The sequence below is a fragment of the Oryctolagus cuniculus genome, chromosome 7 (assembly GCF_051225735.1).
Source record: "Oryctolagus cuniculus isolate XC-2025 breed Fujian yellow rabbit chromosome 7, ASM5122573v1, whole genome shotgun sequence".
Classification (NCBI taxonomy): Eukaryota; Metazoa; Chordata; class Mammalia; order Lagomorpha; family Leporidae; genus Oryctolagus; species Oryctolagus cuniculus.
The window spans coordinates 134,623,367-134,636,994 of NC_142873.1; the positions used below are offsets into that span (position 1 = coordinate 134,623,367).

General features: G+C 44.9%; 1 protein-coding gene across 1 annotated transcript; it reads right to left on the reverse strand.

Moving 5' to 3' along the window:
• Positions 1-50: 50 nt before the first annotated feature.
• Positions 51-10,141, reverse strand: AKIRIN1 (akirin 1). Its single transcript, XM_008265528.5, has 5 exons — positions 9,807-10,141; positions 5,381-5,521; positions 3,508-3,642; positions 2,184-2,255; positions 51-1,550 (listed from the first exon to the last, which is right to left on the reverse strand). Exons 1-5 carry the CDS (start codon positions 10,021-10,023, stop codon positions 1,540-1,542), a joined length of 576 nt encoding a protein of 191 aa, XP_008263750.1. The 5' UTR covers positions 10,024-10,141; the 3' UTR covers positions 51-1,539.
• Between the last annotated feature and the right edge of the window lie 3,487 nt (positions 10,142-13,628).

The window sequence follows — 13,628 nt, forward strand, 5'->3', positions numbered from 1 at the left end:
CATACAAGTTATCTGAATATCAACATTATCACAGTATTAAGAAGGCAAGGTAAACAAATAGCTTAAGTATTTTATTTGTTTGCAACTAAGCTTGTTAACACTATATAATGAAAATGTACAAAGAATAAGGTTGCAGTTTTTGGTTAGATTTAAGTCAAAGACATTCATTAATAAGTAATCTTTGAATGTGAATATTCCAGAAATTTCTCTAAGCCATCTGATCAGAACAACTGTCTCTGAATATGACCTTACTTTGGAAGGTACTGGCATACATCTGAATTAAACTCAAAAATTTCAAAATAAGCCCTAATTAAAAAAAACTATTCTATAGTCAAACTAAAACAATTTTAATAGAACTTTCTTTTCCAGAAACAATAATAATGAAAACAAGGCATTTTGTAAAATGTGGTCCTGAACAAGTCACAGTAAAAAATAAATGTATACTTAACTTCCACCTCCTCAAAACAGAGGCTACTCTCTGTTCCTCAGCCTTGGAAACAAGGTGAAGAACAGCCTGTGAGCAACGTCGGGCAGGGGGTTGCCAAACACAGCTCAAGCAGTTGAACATGGACACCTCCTAAGAATCTGGGGAACCTGATCCAAGGAGCCAAATTCTACCTTTAAGAACTGATACAAAGGTGAAGTGGCTCCTCCCGAGTAGCAGTTCTGCTGGGGCCCGGTGCTGGCCCTGCCCTGTGCTCACCCATGTTATGCTCCCGCTCCAGGGAGGTCTTTTCCCTTTAGAGGGGCGGGTCCAGGGAGCTCTTTGTGTGAATGAGGTGAGCGCAGACTCCACTGGGTATTTTAAGGCTTGGAGTCAAAGTATTTTTCTAACAGAGCTAGGCAGAATCCATGTGTCAAGCGCCATCTCCAGTTTGTTCTAATTTCTCACCACGCATTTGCAGATCTAGGACTGCAGATTCTCCATTCTACCATCATCATCACATCTAATGTCCATCCTAAATTATGATTCATACTCTGTGCCTGGAAACAGTCCCGGTGTTTAACAATAATACCTACACATGAACAATCCACTGTTACAACTTATATGGTCACAAAACATTAATGATCTTCTGTAGACCAAGCCAATGTTTTTAACCATAATTGTCGTGCATCAAATTCACAGCCAGAATCCCCAAGGTTAAAAAAGTTTGCACAATACAAATAATAACTTAAAATACACACACACATACACACACACTCTCGCACACACTTCTTACAGAACTGTGCTTGGGGAAACTCCATTTGTTGAGTGCCACTGAAGGCATATTTTGCTAAACTGCTGCTCCAGGTATTTTGTTTGGAAAATCTATCACAGTAGGGCACAGCTGTTTATTGGATGAGCAGAAAAGAAAGATATGCTTGTGGCAACCAGAAAGTTTTAGGTCTTTCAAGTTGTATAAAATGGACCTGCAGAAAACATTTAAGTGTTCTCAGGATGCGAAGTTGGAGCTGAAATGTGATATCAAACCAGTTGCAAAAAGTGTACAGCAGCCATCTTTTGAGGTCAAACCTGGTACCCAGATACGCAAAAAAGCTTCAGGACACATCTGTAAAGCAGAAATAAAAACCAAGAGGGTAAAAATCCCAAGAAATATAACACCATGCTTTAATGCTAATTAACAATGTTCGCGATTAACAGCATGGAGAATGAGCTGCTACTTAAAAGGTACTTAAAACTCAAGAATTGAAGAAACCTGACTCAAGTTCAGTTAGATACATGGCTATTCATAATTTATGCTCTGGACCGGTGGTGGCGAATGTCTAGATTCAAGAAGTCTTGGTCACACACCTGATATACTTAAGGGATAAACTTTCATAAATTAACAATTGAAACTTTTTGGAAAAAAGATAAATCGGTACTAGAATCAGACTACCTATTTAAACTGTGGCTGAACCACTAACTTTATGAGCTCCGGCAGATTATTTAACCTCTGGAAGGAATATTCTAACCTGCAGCTTGCAGCCACTAACAGTTCCTCATTCATAGGGCTACTGTAAAGATTGCACAAGCTCTGGGAATGATTTAAAGGGTCAAGCACAGTACTCAGCACTTAAATATTTTTAGCTATTACTTTACTTCACATCAGCTGTTCCCACTCAGGAGACAAGGTATTTAGTGTCAAAATCTTGCTCTTGGAACTTGGAAAAAAAATTCCAAAAAAAAACCTGGCAATACTTACAGCTTGTTGGCCTTGTCCCGTATCGTCGCATAATCTGATCATGTGTGAATTTCACAAAAGATTCATATTGTTCTGTGAGGAGAAAAACTGTGTATTCTTATCCCCAGAAATATTTGGCCATTTTTCAAGAATCAAGGAAGCAGGTCCATAGCTTCCCAGTTTCAATTCTCTACCTTCTCAGACTCTTCTATTGTAACACTCACTCTGAGATCTGTTGCTCTGGCTTAGATCCCAGAACCAAATATCTGGCTCCTAGATTTGGCCACTGTTCATAATATTTTCCTAATAACATCTCCCCCACTGTTAACATCACTCCTTACTAACAGGCCAGCAAATTTCAGTAATCTCCTATGGGATATGAAGTTTTTTTTTTAAACTGACATGTAAAAACTACACATATTTATGGGGTATCATGAAGCTTTGAAACTCTTTCCTTGTTATGCATTTCAACCACACACTCAGTGAAAAGCATGAGAAGAGGTAAGATGGCCAGAAAGCTATGAGAAAATTCTATACCTTCTAATCATAGACAATTCGACAGAAATGCCCCCTTCTAAGAGGAAACTGAGCAGAAAGGTAGAAAACAGCCATCTGTAAACAAAGAAGTAGCTTAGAGCCAGCTGATCTGAACTATCTGAAGTGGGAGAAGAAATGACACGCGAGAGCTGCTGCTCATACTATCTACAGGTATACTGAAGGATCGAGGCATTCTATAAGGAACCCAACTCTGCCGAATGGAAAGCAGACTTGGGTAACATTCTGAGGAACCACTTTGTAGCGACACCAGGTTACAGGAAGTAGAAGCTGCCTAACAGTTCGCTGATCCCAATATTGTCCTCTTTCAATAAACAGTAACTTTGTCCTGATTCAGATCCCCGATATGCATGTGCACACACGCACACACACATACACACACACATACTTGTTGACATCACTAAACGCTACCTTGTTCTAGCCAAGCTGGGCTCTCCTTGCTTTACTATCACACCTCTCAAATCACAGGATGCCCAACTTCCCATAGGCACAAAGTAATTCCCACTAGGAGTCCAAATACATTGACAATACTAAACTCCTCCCAAACACCTGTTGGGAGGTTAGTACCATATCCCAACACTTGTTCACTCATTGACTAACCCAAATGGCCTACTTGATGCCTTCCATATAATGTATAAGTAACGTGTTTAGAATCACTAAGAGTAACTTCAACACTTAGAACTTAATGAATCCAGTTGAGGGCAGCCCTACTCTTTTTCAAAGTTACTTAACTGGGGGTTCTTACTGAACTCTATCAATAACATCAGCATAGCCATTGCCTTAAGCCTACCTGCTAGTTTGGTATTGAGGATTTGCTCATATTCCTCCCGAATTTTGTCTTCATAGTCTTTTAAAAGACGCTCACATATTATTCCAACTTGTCGGAGGGTAAAGGTGGGCTGGTCCTTCTTCATCCAGGAAGAACCTGACCAAAAGGTAACTCTAGGTTACATTCTAGTTCTAATTCAGAATTAATAACTTTATATAAACAGTCTTCAAGACATACAAAAGGGGGCCAGTGCTGTGGCGCAGCAGGTTAATGCCCTGGCCTGAAGTGCTGGCATCCCATATAGGCGCCAGTTCGAGACCCAGCTGCTCCACATCCAATCCAGCTCTCTGCTATGGCCTGGGAAAGCAGAAGATGGCCCAAGTCCTTGAGCCCCTGCAGCCACGTGGGAGACCTGAAAGAAGCTCCTGGCTTCGGATCCATGCAGCTCCAGCCGTTGCAGCCAATTGGGAAGTGAACCATTGGATGGAAGACCTCTCTCTTTCTCTCTCTGCCTCTCGTCTCTCTATGTAACTCTTTCAAATAAATAAATTTTTTTAAAAAACAGTTAGAAAAATTATATTTTTTAAAGATTTATTTTATTTATTTAAAGGGCAGTAGTCACACAGACAGGCAGAAAGATCATCCATCCACTGGTTCACTCCCCAAATGGCTGCAACAGCCAGGGCTTGGCCAGGCTGAAGCCAGGAGCTTAATCCAGGTCTCCCACATGGGTGCAGGGACCCAAGCATATCAGCAGACAACTGGATCAGAAGTGGGGCAGCTGGGATTCATACCGGGGCCTGTATGGGATGTTGGCATTGCAAGAGGCAGCTTAACCAGTTATACCACAACGTGGCCTCCAAAAATTGTATTTTTCACTACATGGATATTTTCACGAAGTTATCTCAATTTCTACTATTTGTTTTACATAGCAAAACCAAAGAGAAATTGAGAGGGAAGAGAACAACATGTATCCAGGTGTGTTCAGTGATTTGCATATAAAAAATGTTCTGATGTCACAGTAACCTGAGTCTAGACTTAAAAAGGTTAAAGCTGATATAAAACCTTTAGTAAGAATTATAGAAAGCAGATTCATGATGTGACAGCCTCCAAGATTATTGGAGGTCATCTGGACTCACGTTTAACCAAGGAGGAGTATCGTAATTACGTGTAAAAATTAACAGCAAAAAAGATACATCTGTTCTGTAATTTTTAATCAGGGTAACTTTTACCCCTTAGAACTGTTAAACAGTAGATTATTTTGCAAGTAAACAAACCTCTCTACTATTGAAGTAAAATGTTCACCAAGAGAGATGTTTAAATACGGTTCTATTATTTGTAGGCAGATGGCCGGCAAGTTACTATGTCGCCATGAAGATCCCTCTGATCCTAAAGGATTCTATTTTTGAGCTCATCCTTTTTGACCACCTGTCAATGAATCTTTTTGCAGAAGGGATCTGATCTATAGACCAGAGCTGTCCAACAGAACTTTATGCAATGATGGAAATGACCTACAGCGCTAAGTCCAATACAACAGCCACCAAATGTGGGTACTGAGCACTTGAAACGTAACCACTGCATCTGAGAAGCAGAATTTTAAATTTTATATAAATTAAGGTTATATAGCTGTATGTGGTTAGTGGCTACAGTATTACTGCAGTTACAGAAAAAGGTACTCTTGCATTGGATGGATGAAAGGCCAATCAAATGAATCTCTTTTCTAATTTCCCGAGTTTACAGTTTTAAAACTATTTTTAAGTAATAATATAATGCATTTACTTCAACTGAATTTATTACTTCAGAGACCAATGCTAGACTGGGAAACAAACCATCATAGTAAATACCGTTTACAAACCCTTAAATGGGTTTTGTACAAACACTGATACAGACTTACCTGGAGAACTAGGTGCTGTGAGTGCTGAGGAGTGAGGCTGACTCTCTGAAGTACAAACTTCACTCTGATTAAGAACAACTTCTAAATGTCTCCACCTCTGGTAACGACTATATTCTTGTTTTATGTTCTGAAAAATTTGCTCTAATAAAAAAGAAACATACTTGAGTATTTATCGTGTCATTTCTTCAAACTTTAAAAAATTTTACTACTTTTCATTTTATTTGAAAGGCAGAGATAGAGACAGACAGAGCTGCCATCTGCCATGTTCATTCCTGAGCTGCAACAACTGAGGCTGATCCAGGATGCAGCTGGGAGCCAGGAACTCAATCCCTGTCTCCCATGTGGGCAGCAGGGAGCCAAGTACTGCAGCCACCACTCGCTGCCTCCCAGGGTGTGTATTAGCAGGAAGCTGGAATTAGAAGTGGAGCTGGAATGGGAACGCAGGTACTGTGATATGGGATGTGCATGTCCCAAGCAGTGTCTCAGTTACCACTGCATCCAGCACCTTCCTCCTCCTCCTCACTCTTTGCTTAGAAGAGGAGACAAGGAAGGTATTTCACTGGGATTTAGATACTCCGTTTAGCATACAAGTTCAATCTTTTCCCTCTCCCCATGTTATTAATATTAATGAGTTAAAATGCTTATACTGTACAAAGCACTTCTATATCCCTAGACAGCATGCTTTTATTGCCCCATTTCAACAATGCACAGAACCAAAGCTATTTTGGCATAAACCACTTAGTTCACTTGCTTCCTGTGGCAGTGAGACCAGATCAGCCATTTGCTAGACTAACTAGTACAATTTATGGTAAATGATGAACTTTATTTTACCTAATGGGGAGTTATCATTGATCTTTTAAGTTTTACAGTTTCACAAACCAGGATATTAAGTAGAGTCTCTTACCATCCAAGGCTTTCTAATAATGAAGTCCTAGGACAGCAGAAACTATTACATTCACAGCCTGGTCAGTGCCCAGGCAAACAGCTGCAATTTAATGCTTTGAAATGGTGGTCAGGGCTTAGAAAAGAATTCTCTGATCCTACAAGAGGTAGTATTTGTTAAGACTCAGATTATTGATTACTATTCTGACTCAAGGTGCTTACACATCAGATTGGCTAACACTACTACAGGGAGTCCAGGAAACATTACTAACCACCTTGAAGAATGCTTCCAGGGGCAACAAAGAATCTGCAAGGATGTGGTTTTCAAGTTTTTTGTTTTTGTTGTGTAATTATAATTATATTCACTTTCCAAATAACAGCGCTTCCTAATTAAAAAAACAAAAACAAAACAAACCTGTACCCTCTCCTTCCTTAAGTGATTCTAATGTATATTACTTTTTTAAATAGGAAGTGTTAATAATGCCAGCTTGCTTATTAGCTGTGTGACTGTAACCTTGGACGTCTAAGTTTTGATATAAATGCCAAATGCCTATCTGGTAAGGTAGTAAGAACCACAAGCAAAAATAATAATGCCGTAACAAGTGACAGCATATTCCAGGAACTGTCATGAACGAAAAGTACCTCCACACGCGGTTCAAACAACCTAACTCTCAATCTACACACTAGATCAATATAAGATTAGCAAGGTTTTCCTTTAAGAGCGCTATGAAGTTCACACTTTAGACCCCTGAATGTAGAAATCTTCATTTTTAAAATGTACTATTCCTCAAGCACACACTGGCCAGAATCAATACCAGGATGTGAGGAACTGCAAAGACACGAAACAAGAAAGAACAAGTGTGAGGACAGTGCTCAGGAGAACAGCTGTTCTTTGATAACCTCTTCACTGTCTCTTGTATGGCAAAGTGAACAAACGGAAACATAAAACTTTAAGGGTAGTAAGGACTAGCAAGCTCAGAAATCTAACCAAAACAAGGAAGCAGATGTCATTTTCTTCTGAAAAGGGCCACATGAAACAGGAAACAGCACTTTTTAAAAAAAAGGGAAAATGCTAATTTCTTTTTAACAGTGGATAATTTGAATCCTTGCCTCCCATGATTGATAAACCCTGTGCTTCCAGCTTTTATCAGGCTAAACCCAGTCTCAAAACTCTTTTGGTTTCCAGCTGCTGCAGCCCAAAATTCAAGCTCTTGAGCAAGGCATTCATTCGCCCTCTGAGACCTGGTCTATTTATTTTCCAGGTTCCATCACCCAAAGTAACTGCATTAAACTATTCTTCCCTTAATTGGGGGCTCTTCTGGCCTTTGCTTTACTAGTTTCCCTTTACTGAAATGGGGCTGTGCTTTACCCCCAAATATTCAAGACTCAGCTAAAATGCTACCTCAATCCAGAAGCTATTCCCCAGCTCTCTCAGGTCCTGATTGTTCTGCATCTAAACTCACTCGATGTTTACAAACCCTGAGGTCAGCAACCCCTTCCATGTCTGGTATCCGCCTAGCACTCAATAAAAATTTAAGCAATAAAAGGCTTAATTTTATAGGCTTTTTCCACACAAAGTGTTACAGTACACACATCTTTTTATTTTTTTTTTTAAGTGGAATAAAAAGTTTCTTGGCCATTTTAGACAGAAGTTTGTGACCCTTGAGATAACAAGTGAGATGTCATAAAAATGAAGTCACTGACTTTTAAACTCACTTTTCCATTAGTTGACTTTATTCCTTCTGTTTGAATAGCAACTAAAATTCCATCTGCCATTCATTCTTTTTAACCCCGAAAGCATCTTTCATTTTAGCCCAAGCATCAGAGAATGAATCATTAATAGTGTATTTCTTTCATAATGGAATATTTTAATTACTGTTAATAAACTGGTCAATCTACTTAACACAAAGAACCAATAAATTAGTTTGCATGGTCTTTGCAAAAAGTGTACTTAAAGATTCAGAAAACAGCGGCTCCATTATAACACTCAGCCAGTCAGGCTTCCAAATACATTCACCGCTCACTTACGAAGGCTGTGCTGGAATGTGAACTACCAATAGAACCAACCTAGAGGGTGGTACAAAGAAATTAAACATTTGCACACAACACATTATTTATGTTTTTCAAAACAGTTTTCACAACTATCTTGCTAGATCTTCAAGACAGGGCAAATACTGATTCCATTTTGCAGAATAGGAGAGACCCAAAAAGGTCTCCTGGGCATCTGTGGGTCCCGAGGAAGGAAACAAGCATCACGCAAACGGACACCCCCCTCCTGCCTGAGAGGGCACATGACAAAGAAACTTCGCCAACACTCCCCTGCGCAGAACGCTGCACAACGTTAAGTGGGCAGGGAATTTAAAGTGGAAGAGTTCCCTCACGGGGCGTGTTAGTCAGCGAGGTAATGGATGGGAGATCTGAGAATGGCCTCTGCCGGGATTAGCGAGTAGAGGGGAAAACATCCGACCACAGGCACAGCACGGAGGCTCTGGGGGAAGGCAAGGGCGCGGGTTAAAGAACCCAAGACTGCGACCTTCTAAGTCCAGGAAAAGGGGGGACGCAGGTGCGCATACACATTCTGGGGGAACTCAGCTGGCTGCAGGAATCTTGGTGTGAGGAAGAGGCCCTGAAATCTGCACTGTGCAGAGGAAAGAGGAAACGAAAGCTGAAGGTACTGGTAACCCAAAAGCGGCGAGGAAAGAACGGTGTTAAGGCGCTGCCAACGCGTGTAGAACACGAAGAGAAACGTCTCGGCCCAAGCCCTGTGAAAGCGCCGGGTATTAATGCGGATGCACCTTCCCTCTGCTGTCACGCCAGCCTCTCCCTTTCCTTCGCCAAAGTGGAATGTCGTACTGGAGAGCCCCTCTCCTGCGCACGGCTGAATGCCTGCTTCCAGAACCTCTGTATGTTGAAGAATTCTCAAATTCTAGCCAACGACCCACCGGCTGCAGGCCATATATGGTACAAGACAATAGCCATACAATCAAAGAACATGGCCAGCCGCCCTCAGAAACGGTCACGTTGGAATCGGATTCCACGACTCCTGCGGCAGCCTCCGGCCTCCAAAGACCTCTGCAAATCAGGTCTCCCTCCGAGCCGCGGTACGCAGGGCGGACCAGCTCACACGCCCCTTCCCAGGAGCCCGCCCCCAACCCCCACTCCAGAGGCCGGTTCGTGAGTAGAATCCAATTTTCCATGGCCCAGTGGATCTGCAGGGCGGCTCAGCGAAGCAAGAGGGATTCCGGAGCCAGGGAGGGTCCTAGGGCGGCCGCGAGTACTCCCACCCTCCTCTTGGTGACCCACCCCTCCAAGCTTTCCAGCACCAGGAAAACCGGCCCTGGGGCCCCATTACCCCTCCCCATGCCTCCTCTCCCCGGAAGCAGCCAGGCCCAGCTGCACCCCGGTTCCCTTTTCTCGAGCCGTTTATGAAGGGGGTCCGTGGGTGAGCTGGTCCGGCGTTCAGAATCCTACGCCCTCCCACCCCACCCCCCCCAAAAAATGCCGGCGCTTGGCTTCTTGCCAAGCCCGCAGCAGCACAGGTTACCCGGTGTTGGAAGGCGCCGCTCGCTGCCGGGCGGGGCGGGCTGCTGCAGAGTCGGCGGTGGGGTCTGCGTGTGAAACGGCGGCGGCTCCGCGTCCGGGGGCCTGAGGCCCGGAGTGGGGCCGGGCAGAGGGGCGCAGCGCCGCCGCTTCGGGGAACCGGGGCTCAGCAGCGCCGCCTCGAACTCCATGGGCCGCTTCAGCGTCGCTCCGCACGCCATGCCGCTGAGGGGGCCAGAACGGCCTGGCGCCGACGCGGAGGTAACTACTGCCCAACCTCCGGCTCCTCAGCGGGGCTCGCAAGCCCAGCCGGCTCCAATGGCGCCTCCAGCACCCGGCAGCGGCGCTGACCCCTCCTCCTGTGACGTCACGGGCGTTGGCCACTGTCCGGCAGAGGGGGAGAAGCCGGAAGAGGGCCGCCCCGGGAGGTCCGTCAGCCGCGGCCCGGCCCGCCGCGTCCCCTGCTGAGGAAATGGAACGGCCTGGGCGGAGAGCGTGGTCACCAAGCAACAGCGGGAAGGCCCCCACCCCCGCCTCCGCCCCTCCCAGGGTCCCATCCCCCGCGCCCCGCTCGTCGCGCCTGGGTGGGCCCTTAGGTTTTCGCACCTGCGCGGCACGGGCGTGGGGGAAGGGAGGGCTGGGAGGAGGGGGCCTGGAGGGAGGCCGCGGGCTTGGGAGCGTCGCGGTCCGATAACTTCCTTGTGGGCCGCTCTTGTCTCTGATAAAGGGTGATTTAAAAAGGTCATCAAGGGCATTCTGCGGTCTAGGGAAGTCTGCGCTTAGGCGTAACCGCGCGTCTGAGGATGGGCTTTAGGGGGATCCCCGAACCCCTGAAATTAGGTGGAAAATTGGGGTGGGGTGATTACGCATGTATTTGGGGCTAGGGGACCCATACCCTAGTTTGCTCTTCGAGGCGACCTATCACTCAGAAGGGGTCAGAGAACAGCGGGAACTCCAGCTGGTAGCTGGCTGCCCGGCTCCCCGTCCGGCTTGGCAGCTTGGCAGCTCTGGCTCTCGTCGGGTCGAGTTCTCTGCAGCACTGCCCTTGCTGTGCAGGAGGAATGCATACAGAGCAGGAGGCTTCTGCTGGTACTTCCCCGGGGAGCTGTTCCCAAGCTTTTAGCACATCATCAAAGGGATCCGTGACCCAAAGAAAGTGAAAGCCTTTCTGTAACTGTTCACTAACACCCCTGGGAGCTGTGTTCAGCGCATCTCCGGGGCTTTCCAGAATACTCCCCATTGCAGGTACTCCTATAACGACTCTTAGGCCAGAGCATTGTGCATCTGTACTTGAGTTGGAGAATATGGGCATACTGCCTCAGTCTCATTCTTTGTGTTTGTTTTTCTTTTTGAAACTTATTTATTTTAAAGGCACAGTTACAGAGAGGGAGAGAGCTACCTTCCATCTGCTGGTTCACTCCCCAGATGGCTGCCTCGGCTGGGCTGGTGGGGGGGGGCGAGGATGGAGGGCTGAAGCCAGGAGCTTCATAAGGGTCTCCCACATGGGTGCAGAAGCCCAAGGATTCGGGCCATCCTCTGCTGCTTCCTCAGGCGCCTAATTAGCCGGGAGCTGGATCTGTAGTAGACCAGTCATACGGAATGGCCTCGCTGCAGGCAGCGCCTTAACCCGCTGTGCCGCAGTGCGGTCTCCCGGTTCCTCTTTTGTCCCTGTTCTGTTGCTTTTGTCTCAGTCCTCTTCAATTTCTCCATTCTTTAGAGATCATCACAGGTCATGTGTTTTTGCATTTATTTTTGTAAAGTGGAAATAATTCTAAGCCAACTGAGCATACCAGGTGTTAGTTTTATTTTTTTCCCATCTCTTGTCAGTAAGGACATAAAGGAGGTTTATAATAGGCTGGAAGACTCAAGGTAGAACATTAGGGCAAGAGAAGAAATGGATGACGATTATCTTGGAACTAAACATGGCTGTAACTGAATTTGAAATTTGGTTCTGAGCTTCCTGGGATGACAGTACAGAATGAAAACCATACATCGACTTGGTCATCTGAAAGGATTTTTAAAAATATATTTATTTATTTGAAAGAGTTATACACAGAGAGAAGGAGAGGATGAGAGAGAGAGAGAGAAGGAGAGGTCTTCTATTCGCTGGGTTCACTTCCCAAATAGCTGCAACAGCCAGAGCTGTGCCCATCTGAAGCCAGGAGCCAGGAGCTTCCTCTGGTCTCCCACGCAGGTGCAGGGGCCCAAGCACTTGGGCCATCTTCTACCGCATTCCCAGGCCACAGCAGAGCTGGATCGGAAGTGGAGCAGCCAGGTCTGGTGCCCGTTGGGGATGTCAGCACTGCAGACAGTGGCCTCACTCACTACACCATAGCATCGGCCCTGTAGATTTCTTTTTCTTTGTTCTTCTCAGAATCTCTTGGGCTCCCTGAATCAGAGGATTGTTGGTTTTCACTAATTCTGGGTAATTTTGAGTCTATGTCCATTAGATAAAGAGTTTTGAAGAGGTCTGTTGGCTTCCAAGTAATATTTTCATTTTCTTTTTTAAAGATTTATTTATTTATTTGCAAGTCAGAGGTATATCTGCTGGTTCACTCCCCAGATTGTCACAAAGTCCAGGGCTGGGCTGGTGGAAGCCAGGAGCCAGGAGCTTCATCAGGGTCTCCCACATGGGTGCAGGGGCCCAAACACTTGGACTTTTTCTTTGTGCTTTTCTCAGGCCATTAACAGGTAGAGGGACTGGAAGTGGGGCAGCCTGGACTTGAACTGGTGCCCATATGGGATGCTGGCATCACAAGTGGCAGCTTTACCTGCTACGCCATAGTGCTGCTCCCTGTGTTCTTTTCTTAAGGAGTTGATTATTTTACTTTTCCATTCATCTTTGAAAAGATTTATTGTATTTGAAAGGCAGAATTACAGAGAGGCAGAGAGAGAGAGAGAAAGAAAGAAAGGGAGGTCTTCTATCCTCTGGTTCACTCCCCAAATGGTCACAGCAGCTGGAGCTGAGCCCATCGATCTGAAGCCAGGAGCCAGGAGCTTCCTCCAGGTCTTCCCACATGGGTGCAGGGGCCCAAGGACTTGGGCCATCTTCTACTGCTTTCCAAGGCCATAACAGAGAGTAGAGCAGCCGGGACTCAAACCGGCACCTATATGGGATGCCGGCACTGCAGGCGGAGGTTTTACCCGATACGCCACAGCGCCGGCCCAGAATGGTTTCATCAGAGGAGACAGACCATAGATTTTGTTTCATTTTGCTTTCTGTTTCATTAAATTCTAAAGGTAGTTTCTCATGTGACTTTGTTAAGAAACAATGAATGACTTCATGAAACAAGAGGATTGGAAGCAAAATTCATACAAGTATTTCTTATATCCTAAAAGCCAAAGACAGAAAGAGCAATCTAGTGATGGTTATTTTTTAAGGGAATTGTCTAAAGTGGTCCAAGAAAAATTACTTTGTTTTGGTTAAAAATGTCCAAAGTTAGAGCTTAGAGGGTTTGCAAAGTAAGTGCCTTGGATTGTCATTTTAAATAGCATTTCTTTGAGCTAGGGTGTTGCGAGGTGCTTCTCTTCTCTGATCCTTTAAAACTGAGTGTGCCATGTAGTATTAGTATTTTAAAAGAGGACGTTATAGTTTGTTTATCTATGTGCTTCTAAACTACAGATTCCTTGAGAATAATCACCAGGCCCCATTCATCTGTGTTTCCGCGTGCCGCAGTGTTTGAGTACAGTAGGGGTAGGAACAGAATAAACATTGGTTGAATGAATATACGGCGATTGTTCTGTCTCTGAAAGCAGATAGTCCACATTGCTGAATGAGGGTGGATTCAGATGATTCAGAAACCAAACAAGCAGGTGGTAGATCCTA

What these genes read in the sequence shown, in the direction of transcription:
- AKIRIN1 (XM_008265528.5), bottom strand. Translation starts at nt 10,023, where the DNA reads ATGGCGTGCGGAGCGACGCTGAAGCGGCCCATGGAGTTCGAGGCGGCG. An exon ending in CACAGCACCTAGTTCTCCAG is followed by an intron (nt 3,643 to 5,380) that starts GTAAGTCTGTAT and finishes CCTTTTGGTCAG; the next exon opens with GTTCTTCCTGGATGAAGAAG. An exon ending in CCTCAATACCAAACTAGCAG is followed by an intron (nt 2,256 to 3,507) that starts GTAGGCTTAAGG and finishes TTCTCCTCACAG; the next exon opens with AACAATATGAATCTTTTGTG.